Source organism: Gracilinanus agilis, chromosome 2, assembly GCF_016433145.1.
Source record: "Gracilinanus agilis isolate LMUSP501 chromosome 2, AgileGrace, whole genome shotgun sequence".
NCBI classification, from domain to species: domain Eukaryota; kingdom Metazoa; phylum Chordata; class Mammalia; order Didelphimorphia; family Didelphidae; genus Gracilinanus; species Gracilinanus agilis.
In genome coordinates this window covers 352,850,549-352,871,242 of record NC_058131.1, presented here as the reverse complement: position 1 = coordinate 352,871,242, position 20,694 = coordinate 352,850,549, and the positions used below count along the sequence as shown (strand labels likewise).

At 47.3% G+C, this 20,694-nt stretch overlaps 1 protein-coding gene across 1 annotated transcript in view; it reads right to left on the bottom strand.

The window, feature by feature from the left end:
- The window catches only part of RGS14 (regulator of G protein signaling 14), a 29,954-nt gene that overhangs the window by 7,258 nt on the left and 2,002 nt on the right, over positions 1 to 20,694 (bottom strand). Inside the window, exons 2-12 of the mRNA XM_044659819.1 lie at positions 19,948 to 20,163; positions 6,324 to 6,345; positions 5,864 to 6,042; positions 5,660 to 5,752; positions 5,360 to 5,503; positions 4,400 to 4,546; positions 3,921 to 4,029; positions 2,716 to 2,828; positions 1,945 to 2,148; positions 982 to 1,058; positions 424 to 550 (exon numbers count right to left, since the gene is read on the bottom strand). Of these exons, the coding sequence (XP_044515754.1) occupies positions 424 to 550; positions 982 to 1,058; positions 1,945 to 2,148; positions 2,716 to 2,828; positions 3,921 to 4,029; positions 4,400 to 4,546; positions 5,360 to 5,503; positions 5,660 to 5,752; positions 5,864 to 6,042; positions 6,324 to 6,345; positions 19,948 to 20,163 (1,431 nt within the window). The remainder of the gene's footprint in view (positions 1 to 423; positions 551 to 981; positions 1,059 to 1,944; positions 2,149 to 2,715; positions 2,829 to 3,920; positions 4,030 to 4,399; positions 4,547 to 5,359; positions 5,504 to 5,659; positions 5,753 to 5,863; positions 6,043 to 6,323; positions 6,346 to 19,947; positions 20,164 to 20,694) is intronic.

Below are 20,694 nucleotides of genomic sequence, written 5' to 3'. Positions count from 1 at the left end.
TGCATGCCCCACTCCCTTTATAATAATATAGGGTCCTTAAGGGCAAGGACTGTTGGGGATTTTTTTGTCTCTTTATTCCTAGTGCCAGGCACAGAGAAGGCACTAAATAACTAAATGCTTATTTAATTGAATGGAACCTCCTTACTCTTCTTTCCAGATTTCCTTCCATAGTATCCCACCTACCTCCTCTGTCTCAGGCTGTCCCTGCCCCTAGCACACCTGCCCCCCACCCTGAAGCCCTGGTCGGTCCTTACTCATCCCTCCCTGCTTCGAGGGCAGATGGGAAGGGCAGGTGCAATGCTTCGGGTGAGGGCTGAGCCAATGCAAACACAGGTGTGTGTGTGTGTGTGTGTGTGTGTGTGTGTGTGTGTGTGTGTGTGTGTGCTCAAAGTGTGGACTGTTCAGGGTGGGGAATGGCCTCACCAGATGTACTGATATCTGCTGCAGGCTCAGGCCGTGCTTGCCCAGGATAGGTAGCAGGGCTTCTCTCAGGCGCTTGGATGATTTGCTTGTGATCCTCACCACTTTGCCCAGAGCAGTGATCTCCAGCCTAGAGCACAGAATGTCACAGCCGGAAAGGAGGGACCTCAGAGGCCTTCTCTCCCCAAGTCCTCCTTTGACAAAGGAGGAAACAGACCCAGGAAGGGTAGGTGACTTGTTCCAGGTCATGCAGCAAGTCAGGAGCAGAGCCAGGCCTTGAATTCTGTCTTTGGAAGGATGGGAAAGGGTCTCTCTGTCTCTTTCTATTGTCTCTCTGCTTCTTCCTACCTCCCTCAGTCTCTCTGTCTCTCCATCTCTTCCTCTCCCTCTCTCCTCTCTTTCTCCTCCCACCCCCATCCACATATATAAACCTCGCCTTCCCCCTGCCCCCTCAAACCCCAAAGATCTATTATCTCCAGAGTGGGTCTTGTCTGGGAGGACAAAGGAAAGAGATAGAAGTTCTTGGGCATCACCTGCATGGAAAAAGGGAAAAGCACTCACTCAAAGCTGATCCTGTTCTCCAGCTTCACCTCCTGGTCAGCCAACACTGTGCAGTCCTGATCCAGGACCAAGGCCTTCTGTGGATGCAGACCCAGGGGTTCAGTAATGGCACTGAAGGCCTCCTACCTAGGCCCTGGGGAACCCAAAGAAGAGCCCTCCTCCATCCCCCAACCCCCCCCAAACACCCCCCCCCCAATTACAGGCATAACCGCTAAAGGCCAAAGGGTTTAGGAAAACATAAAATGCTGATGTCAGGGTCTGATCTTGTGTGCCTTCTGACACCTTCCAGGAGTGGCAGTCTAGGGGCTCTGAGCCCCGAGATGAGTTGTGAGTGATTAATATTAGGAACAAGGGTTGGAATGGAGCGAGAGACAAGAACAAAGGTTAGCCTTATTTCCACTGAAGTCTTGGGGATCCTCCACAAGCCCTTCTCCTCCTTACCCATGGTCCCTCCTTTGGCCCTTCGATCACCTGGTGCCCCCACTCATCTTCCCACCACCCACGTGGCACTCAGCCTAATTGGCTTGGTACAGTCAGCTATTAATTCTGTCATTGCCCTGCTGGTGACCTAGGATAGATTATAAACTCCTAGAAGGCAGAGCACAGTGGTGTGCTCTTAGAAATAGGGGGACTCAGCCTGAATCCCAACTCTGCCAATTATTGACTCCTATGCTCATAGAATGGTGGAGCTGGAAGACCCCCTTATCATTTTGCCCAGTTTTCCGTTTTATAAATGAGGAAACGGAGGCCCAGGGAGAAAAAGGAATGTGCCCAGAGTCCCACACAGTAAGAAAGTGGCTGATCTGGGACTCTGAGTAGGCTGACTTTCAGGCTAGGGCTCTTTGATCTCTCCCACAGATAGGATCCGGGGCAAGGATAGGGGCTTAGGGGAAAAGTCAGGCTTAGTGTTAGGATTGGGTTTGGGGGTAAATGTTCGGTTGATATTTAAGGCTCAGCTCTTACCTGTTCGTTGCCCACCAGGTAAACCTTGATATCAGGCAGGGACAGGCCTCGCTTCTCACAGATGCTAGCCAGCATAGAGCGGATGGTTAAGCCAGGGCGGACCAGTGCCAAGGATGCCGTGCCATCTGGCAGATACACGCAGCAGTAACGTCCAACCCGGTTCTCACCTTCACCCTCGGTGCCCCCCAGGCTCTTTCGGTGACTCTGAGTCTGAGTAGATGATGAATGCATACCCATGCACATGGACATGTACATAGATACACTGTGAGTGTGGGGAAAGAGGATGGGAATATGCCATAGAGTGAGGAGAAGATCTGTTTACCTAAGGCGGTGATGGCAAACCTATGACACACAGCTGCATACAGAGAAGTATGGGGCCGCGTGCCGAGGATGAAACATTTGCTGTAGTGTAGTGTAGATACTCTGTGCACTATAGATGACAATTCTATCTATGTTAATTTACCTATTTTTGTTTATTAAATACACTTATATGTTACAATTATACATTTTTGTTATTTAAACTATAAATATCACAAAATTATGGGTTTTTTCTCTAAGTGACTCACCACCCGAGTTATGCTCGGTTTTTTGGTGAATTGACACACCAAACTCTAAAGGTTGCCCATCACTGCCTTAGGGGAAGGGAGAGGAGAAATCATTGGGGAAAGGGATGGGGCTTATGAGTGACTAGGGCCAGGGCAGGGAATTTGGAGGTGAAAGCTGCAGGCCCTAGGCAGTGGAGGGGAGTGGGAAGAAGAGAGAGACCCTCACCTCCGATTTGCTACTGACAAATGCAAGGAAACCGAGGTCAAGGCTGGCAGAAGAGTTGAGGGAGCCCTGGGACTCTCGGCGAAGGGCTGGGTTCCCATTGGTGGCACCTAGCTCTGAAGGGAAGAAAGATGTGGTACTCTCACCTCACTCGCCCCCAAGACCCCCTTCCCAAGCTACTCCCTCACAAGGAACAACCCCCTATAGCTGCCTTTCCAGTTCTGCTCAGACAGAAAGGTCAAGATGCAGAGACAGATCAGGATTATTCAACACACACACATATATACACACACGAGCATACATAGCCACATTCCTACACACACGCACCCATATACACAGAAACATCTCCATGTCTTAGAACCAAACCTTGAAATCCTACGGAAGTGACTTTGAAAGAATGTAAGAGCCAACAGGAGGTCTGTTAGTACTGAGAGGGGAAAAGGTTCTGAGAGGCTATTTAACACCTGGATTCTAGCCAGCTGGAGACCTTCCTTGATTTCTCCAGACTATTGGGTGGTCACTCTAAACTGAACTTGTGGGAGAACTGGGACAAGAGTACGTCAGGATGGACAAGAGTGGAGGGACTGCTATCTGTATCTTTGGAGGGAATTGTCTCCAGTGGATAGGCTCACAGATCCCTGTGAGCACTGGGTGTGGAATCTAGCTAACAGCCTGTACTATAGCCCTATGATGACTCAGCAGAGGGTAAAGATGGTCCAGGGTTCTGGCAGGTCCTACACTGCTTTGAGAGCCAGCTGGGAAGAGGCCTATGTTTGTCCTCTGAGGACCACTTTGGCTAGGATCACAGATGGATAATAGCAGTTCCCAGAACCATCACAGCAAGGCAAAGATCTGTCTGTGGAGGAAGTAGAAGTCGCAGTAGCTAGCATTTCTAAAGTACCCGAAGGTTCCAAAGCACTGTGTGCAAATATTAGCTCATTTGATCCTCACAACAACCCTGGGAGTTAGGTGCTATTATTATCCCCATTTTGCAGATGAGGAAACTGAAGCAACAGAGATTAAGTGACTGGATCAGGGTCACAGAGCTAGGAAATGCCTGAGGATGAATTTGAACCTTTACGTCTTCCTGACTCCAAGTCTAGCACAAGAAAATAATGTTGGAGCTAGAAGAGACCTTTAAAACTACATCACCACCTTCCTGTCCCCACCCTCCACTGTCCCACCCACCCAGGTATTCCTTTGCTCACCCCTTCGGAAGGACTTTCTGGGTCCCCGGCCTCCTAGAGCCTCAGTGTTTGGCAGTTGGCCCAGTTCCTCCACTCCCAATGGCAGCGACTTCCCAGGCTTCAGCTTAGGCTTCTGAGGGAGAGCCAAGAGAGCCCCAGAATTCAGGACCCTTTCCCCTCTGACCCATTCCCGACTCCCCAACTCCTGCCCAAAGGGTTAGGGGGACTAGGCAGGGTCCAGCCCTCATTTTTCTGGCTGGCCCACCCTAATACTCTGGGCTGAGGTTGGCAGATTGGGGCACTTTAGTGCCTTAGGGAAGGAAATAAGTTACCTGGAGAGAGAAAGAAAGAGAGAGGGGCGGGGAGAGAGAGAGAGAGAGAGAGAGAGAGAGAGAGAGAGAGAGAGAGAGAGAGAGAGTCAGGGCTCAGATTTTGGGCATACTTGGATGGCAATGGGAATTCATTCCCATCACCCAGACCTTCCCTCCCCATACAGGCACCTTCCGGGATGTGGTATTGGGGCTGCCAGGGTCTGAGGTGCCTGGCTCACAAAGGGGCCTCCCTTCTGCTTCTGCCAGGAGACACTCCCGGTACATGGGGGACTTGACGAAGCGGGCATAGCTGTCAAACTTCATCAGGTTGAAGATCTGAGGGGAGGAAGGAAAGAACAAAGAGAAGCAGTGGGAAGGGTGGGGATGAGGGGGAGGATAGGAGCACAGGATTCAAAGCCAGAAGGCACTCAGAGATCCTCTAGTACAGAGATTCTCAAACCTGGGAGCCCACAGACTCCCAAGAGACCAAGGGAGCCCTAGGACTCTTGGGGAAGAGCTAGGTTCCTGTAATGGTGACCAGCTCTGGGATCATCTTGTCCAGGGGTTCTTAATCTCGGGTTTATGGACCCCCACAAAGTCTATGAATAGATCTCCAGAGGTCAATAAAATTGGATGAGGAAAAAAAATTGCAACTTCATTTTCATTAACCTCTAAACGAAATTTGGCATTTCCTTTATTTAAAAACATTATTCTAAGAGATCCATAGGTTTCACCAAGGCACAGAAAAAGTGAAGAACTTGGGGAGGCTAGGTAGCTCAGTGGAGAGAGCACCAAGCCTGGAGTTGGGAGAACTTAGGTTCAAGTTTGATTTCAGATACTTCTGAGCTGTGTGATCCTGGGCAAGTCATTTAACCCCAATTTCATAGTCTTTACCTCTCTTCTGTCTTGGCAAAACTTAGCATCAATTTTAAGGTAGAAGGTAAGGGTTAAAAAAAAAAAAAGAACCCCTGCTCTAGTCCAACCCTTCATGTTACAAAAAGGGAAACAAAAATCCCCCAAAAGAGAGCTTTCTTGCTCAGGATCACAAAGTTGATTAGGGAAAAGGAAGTGAGGGAAGATGGAAGAAAAAGAGGAAGGGGAGACGGCCATCAGCCTTCCCCATACCCAGGTCTCTCCTTAGGGCCATACCTGTAGCTGCTGGACCCGGAACATGTCAGGGTTGGGGGTGGCCAGCACCTCCTCCCCAAGCCAGGCCTGCCGATCAATGTTTACAGGGCTCAGAGCCTGACTAGACAAGAACTCCTCATAGATGCATCGAGCTTCCCGAGCCAACTGGAGAGGGGGGAGAGTGGAGGTGTCAGAGCTGTTACCAGGAGCAACCTCTCAGCCTTGCATCTCCATCCTCCCCTCCCCACCCCCATCCTTCACTCTGCCCTTCTTCCTCCATGCTCATCACTCCTATCCCACAAGGCCCCCCCAGCTTCCAACCTGTTGTGTGTCACTGGCAGGGATCTGCTGGAATTGCTCACAAGCTTTCCAGAAAGACAAATTTTCTGCACTGAATTCCTTCTTCAAGAACTCCTAGGAACAGAGATAGGGTCCAAGACAAAGAAACAGAGAGGTAAACAGTGATAGAGAATCAGCCAGCATTGCCAAACACCCCTCCTTGCTTGTCTCAGTTCCCACACTCACCGTGAAGTAGGCAAGACCCAGTGGATCCTGAAGCAGCCTCTCAAAAGACAGTGCCCAGCTGGCTACAGGCTGCTCCTCTGGGGTGAAGGGACTGCTGGGGCCACTGGGCAGGCTGTGGACACTGAGGGTGCTTCCCCGGCCCTCCCCAGCTCCCTCTGGTCCCACCACACTGCTCAGCTCTGGGAGGAAGTGGGAAAAAGGGAGAAGAGAACAGGAAGCCCCCTCATCATATATGTATTCGTTCATTCAATAAACATTTATTATTCCCCACCCACTGTCAGACCTTTAATTTCCCCTTCAGCCATGCCCCTAATTCTATACATAAATACACTCAGTGTTCTTGAAGGAGAGCCATACACAAGGTAGGCTTTTCTTTCCTCCCTCACCCGAACATGAAATCTGAGGCACTTCTCTTAATCCTTTAGCCAGGATCCAGGCTAGGCCCCTTCCCCCCACTCACCTCCATCAGAGACAGCCAGGACCTGCAAGAGAGAAGAAGGAAGAGGCTAGAGAATGGCCCAGGCTAGAGGAGATGGGTCGATCTTGCCCCCACTTCCAGAACCTCAAGTTAGACAGTATACCCAAGGTACAAAACCACTGAGTGCCTGGTTTGTGAAGGAAGAAGTGGGAATGGGATGGGGAGAGACAGAAATTAATATGGAACTTGCTTGACTTCCTTGTCCTGTATGTAATATCTGGCGTTGATATTCATTCCACACATAGAATTTTATCCTGTCTCTGGCCACATTTGAGTTCTGGGAGTCCCACAAATCTTTTTTTTTTTTTAACCCTTAAATTCTGTCTTAGAACTGGTACAAATTATCAGTTCCAAGGCAGAAGAGTGGTAAGAGCTAGGCAACTGGGGTTAAATGACTTGCCCAGGACCCAAGGACTTCTCATCTCTTAGCCTGACTTCCTGGCCACTGAGCCGTCCAGCTGTCCAGTGTCCAAATTCTTGAATGGGAGCCAAACTAGGTGGATTTCAGGATAGCATTCCCATCCATAGTGACTTTTCTCAGCCACATCTACATCCTATTAGAAAAGTCCAAAATCCAATAGCAATTATCTCTTGTTCCGGCCCTCCCTTAATCCCAAATCTGACTATTGTTGCCTCCCATTAACCTCTTCTGTCCCCACTCTGCTCACAAGATTCAAGACTTTTGTTTAATAGAAGTAGCTCCTTTCTGCCAAAGGTTTGGGAGTCCCAGCATTACAATTATTTTGGCTCTTCTCCTATCTCTCTGACCATTCTAGTGTCTCATTCACTGGCTTCCATTCTTCCTGAGCTCTAAGTGTGGGTTCTCCTCTGACTTTCTGCCATCTCTCCTTTCCTCTGACTTTTGGACATCAATTGTCCAAAATCTCCATATGCAGATCTTTTGCTCTAACTCCAACTCTTCTACTGAACTCCAGTCCCAAAATTCCAACTTCCAACTAGATCTCTCCACCTGAATGGATGTCCCCCAACTCCAGCACATTCAGCCTAACATGTCTGTAACCATGTTGGTATGAACAAAAGAGTACTTGATGGGAAGCAGAGAATCTCAGGTCTGACCCTTACTAAAGCCTTGTGACCCTAAGCAAGCCACATAACCTTCTTCTTCTTCTTTTAAATTCTTACCTTCTGTCTTAAAATCAATTCTAGGTAATTAGGGTTAAGTGACTTGCCCAAAGTCACACAGCCAAGAAGTTTATGAGAGCAGATTTGAACCCAGGACTTCCAACTCCAGGCCTGGCTCTCTGTCTGCTGAGCCATTTAGCTGCCCCAAGTTGCTTTAATGTTTACAAAGTACTTTCCTTATAACTACCCTGGGAGATAAGCGCCACATCTCCTAAATATCATTTAAGAGTATTTTTATTATCATTTAGTGAAGGAGAAAGCTGAGGCTCAGAAGGTTATGTCAAAGGCACACTATTACTATCTTCTCTCATAATGAAGCTTGTTTCCTTGCCATGGAGTTAGTGTTAATCAGTTCTTTGGACAAGACTCAATTAGCATTGCTCATATCAGTTCCAAGGCAGAAAAGGGTCAGGCAATTGGGGTTAAGTGACTTGCCCAGGGTCACACAGCTATGAAGTGTTTGAAGCCAGATTTGAACCTGGGACCTCTCAACTTCAGACCTGGGTCCATCCACGGAAGCACCTAGCTGCTCCTCATATAACCTTCTAAGCCTCAGTTTACTTTGTCAAATGGTAATAAAAGCGCTCTTAAATGATATTTAGGAGGATATGGCAGGAAGCACTCATCTCCCAGGGTAGTCGTGAGGAAAGTGCTTCGTAAACATTAAAGCATCTTGGGGCAGGTTTTTTGTTGGTTTAATTTTCATTTTTTAAATCACAGGCTGTGATTACATTGTTATAGAAAACCTAGATGAGGAACCTCCCTCTACCAATGCAGACTAGCATCTGGTAGGAAGCATGGACTTAGAAAGTAGTAGCTTGGGGAAAGCGAAGGAAATAAACATTCATCTAGAACCTACTATATTCCAGATACTATACTTAACAAATCTGATCTAAGTTTATCCTCACAATAACTGTGTGGGGTAGATGTTCTTATTGCTCCCAGTTACCCTCAGGAAACTGAGGTAGACACAGGTTCTGTGGCTTGCCCAGGGTCACACAGCTAACAAGCATCTGAGGCTGGGATTTCAACTCAGGTCTTCCTGACTCCCGGCCTGCTACCCTAACCACTGCACTACCTTGCTGGCTTGGGGCACTGAGAGGTTAAGTATCTTGTCAGAGATCCTATAGACAAGAAGGGGCAGGGGTAGGATTGAACTTGGGTCTTCCTGATTCCAAGGCTGTTTCTATTTATTATGCCACATTTCCCCTCCATCATTCTCCCCAATTCCTGGTCCCCTAATTTCTGTTCATGACATAATCTTCTTAGTTATCCAGGGTCAAAATCTAGAAGTAGCTTTGGGATCTTCCCTTTCCCTCTAAACCCCCCCCCCAAACTCAGGAGCAAAGACTTAAGGATTCTCCTTTTGAACAGTTTCTCAAATCTATTGTTTAGATCCCCCATGGCTTCCTGCCATCCACGACTAATTGCCCAAACCTCCTGGGTTTTCTGTTTCTAGTCTCCCCTGTCCAATCTATATGTATGCTGCCAGCCTTATCTTTCTAAAGCATGACTCTAAAGCGTGACATTAATGTCATACCCCTGTTTAAAATCCTTTACTAACTTCCTGTGGCCCAAAGAATAAGTCTACATTACTTAGCAGCACTGGCGTTCAAGACCCTCCATAATCAGTCCTGCAACCTCCCTTTGGTCCTCCTCTCACTTTTCCATTATGCAAATCCCACCAAACTACATGACTCACTGTCTACTTCTCTGTCCTCTTCTCCTGACCCAGAATATCCTTCCTCCTCCCTAACCAAATGCTTCTAGGCACCGGATCTGCCTGCCTTCTTCACAAAGCCTTTCTAGGCTACTTAGCCAGGCCAAGTTGTGTCCTCTCCCTCCTCTCAAGGCCTAAAGTACGGACTGTCAGGAGTTCTCAGAGAGCACAAAGATGCAGCCTAATATTCTCAGTTATTTTTGTATGTGCCCCTCTTCTTCTCATCCCCTCCTGGACTGAATGCTCTATGAGATCAATGACAGTCTTTCCCCTCCTCCCATGCACAGTGCCTAGCCCAATGCACTTCACAGCTGAAATTTAAAGACTTCCAAATTGATAGGACTGGGACTAGATTAGAGAAAGGGATAGGGATGGATTGGAGATGGGTACAAAGATGATAATGTTAGGGGAAATGGATTAGGGATAAGTATAGAGATGGAGAAGGTTGAGAATGAGTATGGAGATGAAGGACAGGGTTGGGGGTAAACACGAAGGTGGGCTGGGAAAGGCTGGGAATGAGGATAGACACAAGGATAGAGAGTACTGCTACCCTAGTAACATATACATAGCAGGTAATTAATGTTTGTCAAATTAAATTGGATGAAAAGTGGAATAAGGTAGAGATAAGGAGAGTAGAAGGTAGTAATGCAGGTGGGTAGGAGGGAGTTGTTGTTCAGTCGTTTCAGTCATTTTTGACTCATGATCTCATTTGGGGTTTTCTTGGCAAAGATGCTAGAGTGGTTTGTCATCTCTTCCCAAGCTCATTTTACAGATGAGGAAACTGAGGCAAACTGGTTAAGTGACTTGCCCAGGATCATACAGATAAGATAAGTGTTTGAGATCGGATTTGAACTCAGATCTTCCTGCCTCCAGCCCTGGTACTCTATCCACTATGCCACCTTCCTTCACTATAGTGACTTTTACATGGAAGGTAATAAATATTTGTCAAATTGAATTGGATGAAAATTGGAATAAGGTATAGATAAGGAAAGTGGAAGATAGTAAGGCAGGTTGGTAGGAAGGAGGAATGGGCACAAAGATGGTAGAAAGAACATCATGAATTTTTTTTTAAACCCTTACCTTCCGTCTTGGAATCAATACTGTGTATTGGCTCCAAGGCAGAAGAGTGGTAAGGGCTAGGCAATGGGGGTCAAGTGACTTGCCCAGGGACACACAGCTGGGAAGTGTCTGAGATCAGGTTTGAACCTAGGACCTCCGGTCTCTAGGTCTGGCTCTCAATCCACTGAGCTACCCAGCCGCCCCCACATCATGAATTTTCAAGTCCAGCGTTTCACTGACTTTAAACTTCCAGAGGCATCTTCCCTTAGAGATGCCTTCCCAACAGTATATCTGGCCCTATGTTTCCTAAAGCTCAGGGGCTGCCTCCTAAGGCCTTCCTGTTGCAGGGGAAGTGAGGGCTGAAGGGACCTCACTCTGCCTTGCCCAGTGGGAGGAGAAATGTGTATGAAGAGAAAGGGGAAGGAAGAATTGGAGTCATTGGGGTTGGAAGTTTGTGGCCCCAGGACTCTCCTCCCCCATCCTCACCTCACTTCCATATGCAGCATATCTCCCTAGTGATGCTCATAGACTCCCTTGTTGTCTGACCCAGGAAAATGCCAGTGCCCGTTCTATCTTGGCATCATTCTACCTTATGTGGTTGAGGCAATGGAAAGAGTCAGAGGGCCTGGTTCTAATCTCAGCTCTGTTATTTACTATCCATGGAATCTTAGACAACCCATTTGATCTCTGTGCTTCAGTTTCCTCATTTTATAAAGTGAGCCAGTTGGGATAGATGATTTTCAGCATCTTCTCCAGTTTCAATTCTATGACCTTGTGACCCTTTCAGCATCCTTGGAGTTTTAGCATCTAGTTAGGGATAAATGTCACTGATAGTTGGGACACACAGGGAAGCTCTGATGTGCTTAGAAAAAGAAGTAGTGACCCTGAACTCTGAAGGAATCACAGCCTCACCCCTAAATGATGCGGGTGTTGGTCACTGGAGAACTTTGATTGTGGGGCTGTTTCTGTGGACCAGGGCCTGATGCCAGGACCATCACCTTGAGCCTGTGTCTGTGAGCCTGTCACTGAGTCTGTGACTATCTCTAGGAAACTGTTTCTTAAGTAATAAGTTTGGTTTTAGATGCCACTGACATTCATGGTTGTGTGAGGATGACCTGAAGAGATAAAGTCTCTTCACTTTGGAAAGATGGATGCTGGGAGGGCCAGAGAAGATCTAGAAAATCATGAAGGAAATCACAGAATGTCAGTGTTAGAAAGAACCTAACATAAGATCATCTTGTCTAATCTCTGCATTTTAAGCAGCAATTGATTAATAAGCATTATTGAAGCAGTTAGGCGATGGTTTTTATGGAACACCCACTATATGCTGGGCACTGTGCTAAACACTGGGGACCCAAAGAAAGGCAAAACACAGTCCCTTCTCTCAAAAAGCTCACATTCTACTGGGAGAGGTGACATGCAAAAAACTATGTACAAACAAGCTACATAATGGATAAATTGGAAGTGATCAACAAAGGGAAGACACTAGAATTAAGAGGGATTAGGAAATGTTTCTGGAGATCAGGTAAGTAGCACAGTGGCTAGAGAGCTGGGTCTGGAGTTGGGAGGTCCTGGGTTCAAATCTGGCCTCAGACACTTCCTAGCTGTCTGAACCTGGGCAGGTCACTTAACTTCCACTGCCTAGTTCTTACCTTCCACCTTGGAAATGATACTTGTAAAAATTCCAAGACAGAAGGTGAGGGTTTAGAAAAGAAAAAAGGAGGAAAAAATGGGGGACAGCCAGGACCAAGGCATAGAAGAAGGGAGATGGAATTTGTTAAGTGAAAGGTGAGGATAGGCCCAAAGAACGTGTAAAGGAGAGTAACGTGTAATAAACCTGGAAGGAGAGGAGGTAAATGGAGATGTCTAAATGAAAAATAGAGAAGTTTACATCTGATACTACAGACAACAGGAAGCCACTGGAACTAACTGAGCAAGGAGAGTGATGTGGTCAGACCTATGTTTGGGGAATGTCATTTTGACTTCCCTTGGGAGGATGGATTGGAGAGGTAAAAAGCTTGAGCCGGGGAGGCCCAATAAGAAGTTATTTCAGGTTTGCAGACTAGAGGTGATAAAGGCATGACCTAGGTAGGTGACCATGGAAGTAGAGAGGGGAAGAGAGCTGGAAGAGATGTTGGAAAGTTAGAATCAACAAGACTTGGCAAATGACTGGATATGTGGAGAAAGGAAAGGGAGGAGTGGAAGATAATGCCAAGGTTGCAGTCTTGGATAGTTACTATAAGGATAATGGTACATTCCATAGAAATAGGAAAGTATACAGATAGACGGATAGGATTGGAGGGAAAGATAACAAGTTCTGTTTGGGACATGTCAAGTTTGAAATGTCTACCATAGATATCAATTTGTGATGTCCAATGGGATTACTTCCACTTTACAACTGAGGAAACTGAAGCCAGTAGAGATGAGTGACTTGCCCAAGGTCACACAGCTAGTAAATATCTGAGATCAGATTGGAACTCAGGCCTAGTGCTCTACATACTGCACCTAAATGCCTTTTAATGAGAGCTGATGAGGTGGTTCTATAAGAAAGTATAGAAAGAAGAAGTATGTGGACAGAACCTTGGGGTACACCCACAGTTAGGAGTCAGGACATTGATGATGATCTTGCACAGGGTCTAAGAGCAGTTAGACAGGGAGGAAGAGAACCAGGAAAGAGGGAGTAAGGTCATAAAAACCCAGAGAGGAGAGTGTTTCCAGGAAATGAGAATCAACAGTTTCAAACACTACAAAGATCAAGAAAGAGGAGGATTGAGAAAGGGTCAGTGAATTTTAACTTTAATAACTTTGGAGAGAATACTTTCAGTTAAGTAATGAGGTTAGAAGAGAGATTGCAAAGGATCAAGAAGTCAGTGATGAAAGAGGAATTGGAAAAATATTAGAAGCAGCTTTTTTAGGAGTTTGTGAAAGAGAGAGGGCACATGGGAAAATAGCTGGAAAGGATGGTAGGGTCAAGTGATGGTCATTTTACTAATAAAGAAAAGGAGACCCAGAGAAAAGAAGTTAGTTGCCCAATGTTTTGTTTTTGTTTATAAAACCTTTACCTTCCATCTTGGAATCAATACTGTATATTGGTTCCAAGGCAGAAGAGTGGGAAGGGCTAGGCAATGGGGGTCAAGTGACTTGCCCAGGGTCACACAGCTAGGAAGTGTCTGAGGCCAGATTTAAATCCAGGACCTCCCGTTTCTAGGCCTGACTCTCAATTCACTGAGACATCTAGCTACAGCCCAAGTTGCCCAATGTTGCCCAATAAATGTAAGTGACAGAACGAGGACACAAACCTCAGTCCTCTGATTCCAAATCTAGAGATCCTTCTTCCAGACCACATTGACTCTGTGTCAAAGGTGAAAGATTACAAACTGCTTAGAGCAAATCCAAGTCACTAGGGTGTCCTGCCTGTACTCCTCCCACTTACCCCCTGAAACCTGAGTGAAAAATAAAAGTCTGCTCTGGTTTACCTGGCAGTAAACTCATTCAACTTATTATCACACCAATATGATACAGCAAGAAAAAAAGAGATAAGTTCAAGAAAGATTTAGTAAAATTCGTGGATGGCAGGTGCAGAATAAGTCACCAAGAATGGGTGGAATGTGTGGAGTTCATCCCTGGACTATTAGGTGGTCCTTTGGAAGGTCCCTCTGACTACAGGACTAATGCTCTATCCACTGCGCTGTCAAATTGCTCTAATGTATGTTATTTTTCATCCTTTGTTTTTGAAGAGGGCCAATGACATCACCGGTGATAGCTTGACTTATTATGAATTGGATTTCAGTGAGGCAGAGTTGGGCAAAGTCATCAGCCTCACTCTCTCTTCCAGATTCATCAAAGTCTAGTGGAAAGATGAAAGGCAGGCCTGGGACGGCCCAGGACGCAGTGATTGATCTTGACATCAATGTATATAAGACATAGAGTATAAACAGTGGAGCTTGGGGTAGAGGGGCATTGTATATGACATGTATGACTCTTTTTTTTTTAAACCCTCACCTTCCATCTTGGAATCACTACTGTGCATTTGTTCCAAGAAAATAGAAGAGTGGAAAGGGTTAGACAATGGGGTAAGTGACTTGCCCAGGGTCATACAGCTAGGAAGTACCTGAGGCCACATTTGAACCCAGGACCTCCCATCTCTGGGCCTAGCTCTCAATCCTCTGAACCACCCAGCTGCCCCAACATGTACAACTTTTGAGAGTGGTGTATTGTACACAGATTATCCAGATTACACAGTTGCTGAGAGAGTATAACCGGGGTGAGCAGCAGTCATGGAGGATGAGGTATATGTGGGTCGTGCCTCGTGTTTAAGGTGTTTAGTGCATTGTGTGTGGGTTGTGCTGTGCAGAGAGGTGTAGAGTACGTCTGTCTGTGCTGGGCACTCTCTGGGTGCAGGACGTGTTAGGCAGCATCCCCTCCTTGTGTAGCACGTAGATGCCCAGAGGGCACGGGCCACGCATGCAGCGTCCTCAAGGTGTGTACAGCTTGTGAGAACTGTGTGGTCTATACAAGGCATAAAGTATGGCACAGTGGGGACAGGAAAGGAAGTGGGGCCCATTTTGGCAGGGTTGTTTTGGGGTAGAGAGACTTCTTGTGATAAGGTAGCTTCCCTTTGAGCTGGGGCTACACGGTGGTTTTGAGGAACTGTGGCTTCAAAGGGGTTAACCAGAGCTACCCAGAACCCAGGCAGGGAGTTCCAAAGTATATGTATATAGGAAGGGGTAACTGCGTTGGAGAATTTTTTTTAACCCTTACCTTCTGTCTTAGCATCTATACCAAGGCAAAACAACAGTAAGAGCTGGACTTTTGGGGGTAAGTGACTTGTCCAGGGTCACAGAGGTAGGAAGTATCTGAGGACAGATTTGAACCTAGGACCTCCCATCTCCTAAGGCTAAACCACCCAGCTGCCCAGAGAGAGAATTGTTAAAAGAGGTCTTCCTCACTTTGTAAGAGGATACTCTGAAGTAGAGGAGGGCCCCACCCATGTCAAGAAGTCACCCCACCCCTCTCTGAGGGCTACCTTCACACCTTCTGGGTCCCCAGTTCCTTCTCTAATCCTTCCCCCAAACTAAAGGACCCTGGAGGAGGCTTAACACCCATTGCTTAATTTTCTTTAGTGGAAGATTAGTTTCCTTCTACTGGAGCTCCTGTTTGCTCAAATGGCCTGATTGCTTGACCCCTAAAACTAAGGACCAAGTTGACTCCCTGATGAGCCTTGAAGGCCAGTACCTCACCCCACCCTTACTCTATTGGGGAGGGGACTTAACATCCTTTCCCCTTCACATCTGAAGGTGAAAGCCAGGAGCAGTGGGAGACACAGGGCCTAGGGGCAGGGGCTGGGCCTGGGGCAGAGACAAGGGCTCAGGCAAGGACAGAAGGAGGGTATGAGAGCAGCAGAGAGAGGGCCAGGAACAGAGATCATAGATTTAGAGCTGGAAGGGACCTTTGAAATCATCTATTACAGATGAGGAAACTGAGGCATAAAGCAGTTAAGTGACTTGCCTATGGGTCACCCAAAAGTAGAAGAACAAAAGAAAAGAGGTAGGACCAGAGGAAGCTCATTTTCTGGCCTCTGCTCTTCCATACATAGCACTTCATAGGAGAGGCAGTGTTGGAGTCCAAGGCAATGCCTCTTCCTAACTGTATGGCTTTGGGCAAACTACTGGCTCCCTTTTGGGACTCTTTCTTCGTCTATAAAATAAAGGGGCTGGCCATGTGGAGTGTTCTGGTAAATATTTAATAACTATTGTGAGAGCTGGGGATGGGCACACATTTTTAAGTTTAATTTCCATTATTTTATTATTATTATTTTATTTAAAACTCTTACCTTCTGTCTCAGAATCAATACTGTGTCGGTTCTAAGGCAGAAGAGTAGTAAGGGCTAGACAATGGGGGTTAAGTGACTTGCCCAGGGTCATACAGCTAGGAAGTGTCTGAGGCCAGATTTGAACCCAGGACCTCCCATCTCTGGGCCTGGCTCTCAATCCACTGAGCCACCTAGCTGCCTTCTTTTAATTTTCATTATTATCATTGTTTCTATCCCTTTCTTAAGTCCAGACAATCAACAAAACCATAAATCAAGTCTGGATTTTGGGGCTTGCCAATTTTGGAGATGTAAAGGTTCTCACTAAAAATTTAACAACTAGCTCTCTCCAGCCTCAAGAACTGGCTCCCTCACACTCCTGGACACTAAGGGTTCTAAAGCCCCTCTCTTCCAGTTCTGACATTCTTTAGCTCTAATCTTTATCTTGACCAAGTCTTTAGTAACAAACTGTTTCCCTTTGGTTCTTGAACATTTCCATGCATATATATATAGCCTTCCCAAGGACAAGGATGGTTTTAAGCCTTCTCTCTTCTTTCCCTAAGCCCCCAAGCAACGGGTGGGCTACAGGAGTCCTTGGCGGCTTCCTTGGCTCATCCTGCTTGCCTGGATGTGCCAGGCACTGCCCCAGCTGCCAGCTCCCATCCCCTACTGTTATACCAGGTGCTGACATTCTGCAGGAACAAATCTCTCTGAACCCAGAGTGTTCTCTCTTCTTCTGAGTGTTGGATGGTTGTTTGGGAAGTGGGGAAAGGGGTTGGCTTCATTAGTGAACTTCAAATTTGATTAGGAGTCAGGGGAAAAGGGGCCAGCTGGGTAGCTCAGTGTATTGAGAGCCAGGCCTAGAGACGGGAGGTCCTAGGTTCAAATCCGGCCTCAGACACTTCCCAGCTGTGTGACCCTGGGCAAGTCACTTGACCCCCATTGCCTATCCTTACCACTCTTCCACCTATAAGTCAATACACAGAAGTTAAGGGTTTAAAATTAAAAAAAAAAAAAAAAAAAGAAGAAGAAGAAGAAGAAGAAGAAGAAGAAGAAGAAGTTAGGGGAAGGATAAAGTTAGCTTTTGGGGTTATAGTTCCAGCACTCTCCATGTCAATTCCATCTCTCCCTCCCCACTCCCCGCCCCCGAAACATGTCACTCAGGGAGCCATCCCACAACATCTAACACAAAGGGTTTTCCCCGCACCTAACCTAGAAGAGGAAGGGACACATCAAGAGAATTTGGAGAGATCAATAGGGATGAGAGGTTAGAGTCAAGCTTGTAGCTCCTCAGAAAGGATTTGGAACCACAGGGATGGGGTCAGTACAGGGCTTACTAAGCTGTTCTCTTTCTAAGGGGCTGGAAGTAGGGGGGACACACAGCTGCTTCCTTCTATATAATTCTCCATAGGCTCTCTGGAGCTAAGATGTCTTCTGGTCAGGGCTGAGTTAGGGACCAAACAATAGGATCAAGGTGAAAGGTGGTATGGGAATAGGGGGTGTGAAGAACAGTGACTGAGTAAGCTGAGATCTGAGAAGATGCCTTCCTTCCCTAAGGGGTAAAAAGGACAGAGGCTAAGAAAGTGGCTTAGGAGGCCAGTTCTAGTCCCAAGCCAATCACTTCAGGGCTCTGTTGGAGCAGACCTCCCAGGTCCTGTCTGTTCCTGCTGATCTCCATTTGGCAGATGGAGAAATTGAGGCCTGGAGCGAGATGAGGCCAGATTGAGGAGAGAGGATAGCTGAAGGCAGCATGCAAGAATAGGCACCTGGCCATGGTGAAATGTTCCTGCTAATGGGACATCGTGTCTATGACCCACCTCCTGGTGAAGCTACGAATAGAAAAAGAAGTTGTACCAACCCTCTACCCTACCCCAGGCAGCACCCCCTTCTGCCTCCTCTCTGGTCCTCTAGCTTGGCTGCCCTAGACTTATACAAATACTCTCCTCTTTTTCCTCCTGATGACCTACCAACCCATCCCTCAGGTGCTGTCCTTAAAGAATTATGGTTATAGATTTGGAAGGGACCTGAGAATCCATCTAGTCCAGCCCTCTCATTTTTACAAATTGAAACCTGGAGAAACTAAATAACTTGACCGAGGTCACACAGTTAAGTATCACAGATGAAATCAGACCCTCTGACTCCAGATTCTAGGATTCTTTTCTGTCTTGGTAGCCCTGAGTTTGTAAAATCATGGCAACTGGAGCTAGAAGGAAGTTTAGAGATCACCTGAAGGAAACCAGGTGAGTTAACCTGTGTAAAGAGCTTTGCAAACCTCATAGTCCTATATAAACATCTGCAGCTATCATTGTTCATCTCTGCTCCCAAATTTCCATATTTTACAGATGAATAAGTTGCAGCTAGGTGGCTCAGTAGATAAAGTGCTGGACCCAGAGTCAGAAAGATCCATCTTCCTCTGATCAAATCTGACCTCAGACAGTTACTGGCTTTGTGACTGACCCTGGGCAAATCATTTGACCCTATTTGCCTCAGTTTCCTCATCTGTAAAATGAGCTGAAGAAGGAAATGGCAAACTATTCCAGTATTTTTACCAAGACCCAAAAGAGATCGCAGAGAATCAGACATGACTGAAAAACAACCAAACAGCAACAACGAAGCTGAGGGGAATGATTAGTTTAAGGTCACACAGGGAACAATTAGCAGGGCAGGGACTCAACTCTGTGCTTAGATCATTGGGTCTAATGCTCCCATTCTACAAAGGAAGAAACCAAGGCCCTCAAATATTTAGATGACTTGTCCAAGGTCACAAAGTAAGTAGCAGACACAGATTTAAATCCGTCTCTTGCCTCTGAACCTATTGTTCATCGATTCAATCCAATAAAATCCAATCTAATAAGCCATGTTTTAAGCTCCTCCTACATTTGAGGGACTGCCTTTGGTGCTGGGGATATACATACAAAACTTCACACAATCCCATGCTAAGCAGACAGCACATTTTTATGAATTTATCCCAGCCCAGCCCAGCCTTGGAGGCTCAGGGGAGCAGGACAGAGACATAAGTCACTCAGTGGAGTATACTGGACCCAAGAGAGGTGTTGTGTATTCCACTTTCCTGGGAAGGAAAGCAGTTAGTTCAAGAGAGTGAGCTGTTAGGGTTCTCAGACCTCTCATCTCTCCTGGGCCCTTCCTTGCCTTTCTTCTAGGAGCCCAGAGAGAGGAGAGGGAGGAGGTGCCTTCCTGGTGCTATGGTGAAGTGGGTGGGGGGCACCGGGGCTCCTGGTGCGCATGGCTGCCAGGCAGGCAGCTCCTGATAACAAAGGGGGAGGAGAGGAATGAACAGCAGGTAGCAGACCAACAAGATGGCATCTTGGGCATTTAGGAAGGGTGGCATTTGAGGTGAGGGTACAGCAGGGTTGTTAGGTTAACAAGGTAACACTTTAAGGGATGCTCAGGGGACGGGGAAGCATCCTGGATGGTGCCCTGACCTATGATGATAATACTGAGGGGCACTCCTACAAAAGGGATGGGAAGGAGGTAAAGCCCTGTGCCTCCCCCCACCCAGGGTGCCCGCTGAGGAGAAGGAGGGAGAGAATGGCGGTGGCTGTCTTCCCCAGATCCCCAGGCAGTCAAGGTAGATGGCTCCAGGGTTAAACAGAGATACTGGACTGTGCCAGCCAATACGGAAGGAGTTGTTCTGGGCTCTCTGGGCAGGGATGCCAACCTCCTTGTCAGCCACTGCCTCCTGTTAGCTTCTCAAACCCTAAACAGAAGTCTTGCACTGTTTTTGCTGTTCCTAAATCCCTGGGCCAAGAAGCTCCGCTTGGTCCTCTTGTCCCAGGCACCCAGTCCCTCCCTGGGTGTGTCTCAGACCTTCCCTCCCACAGGCTGCTGGCCCCAGAGGCCATGTGGTCACTCACCATGCGCCCGTTGGGGACGCCCAGGTGCTTGGCTTTTCCTGGCATCCCTCTTGTCACAGGGCCCCGTCGAGGAGGGCAGAGACCATGGGTCCCGGGAGGGGTAGCTGGCACAGCCAAAAGGGGGAGCACGGCAGGCACGGGGCGGCTCTGTTCCGAATCCCTCACATCCTGAAACACAGCGCTCACTACCTCTTTTCTTTGCCACAGGAAGTGTATCTATGGAGACGAAAACCACAGAAAGAAGTAGGCTCTGAAGAGAATGCCTCTTCCTACACACACTCACTCTCTCTCTCTCTCTCTCTCTCTCTCTCTCTCTCTCTCTCTCTCTCACACACACACACACACACACACACACACACACACACACACACACACACTCATACTTACTCAGATCAATTCCCCTTCTGTGTTCATGGGCACACACTCAGTCAAGCCCTACTCCCCCTTCCCACACACGGACACATTTAGCAACTTCTACTAAACCCAATCCTTACCAGAGGCAGGGAAAACTCCCTGCCCTTCCCACACCCAGTGACCTTCCCCAGCTCCTAAATGCACACATCCGCCTTCGGGAGCCCCTCTGGATGGATGCGTATGTGTACACACAAGCATACACATCCCAGGCGGGGACAGACACACAGAGTTTCTTGGATACTTCATGGGTTCTTAAAGGGTGCCCAGCCCAACCCTCTCAGATTCTAATGAAACAGAGGCCCACACAGGTCAAGGGACTCCTTCAAAGTCACT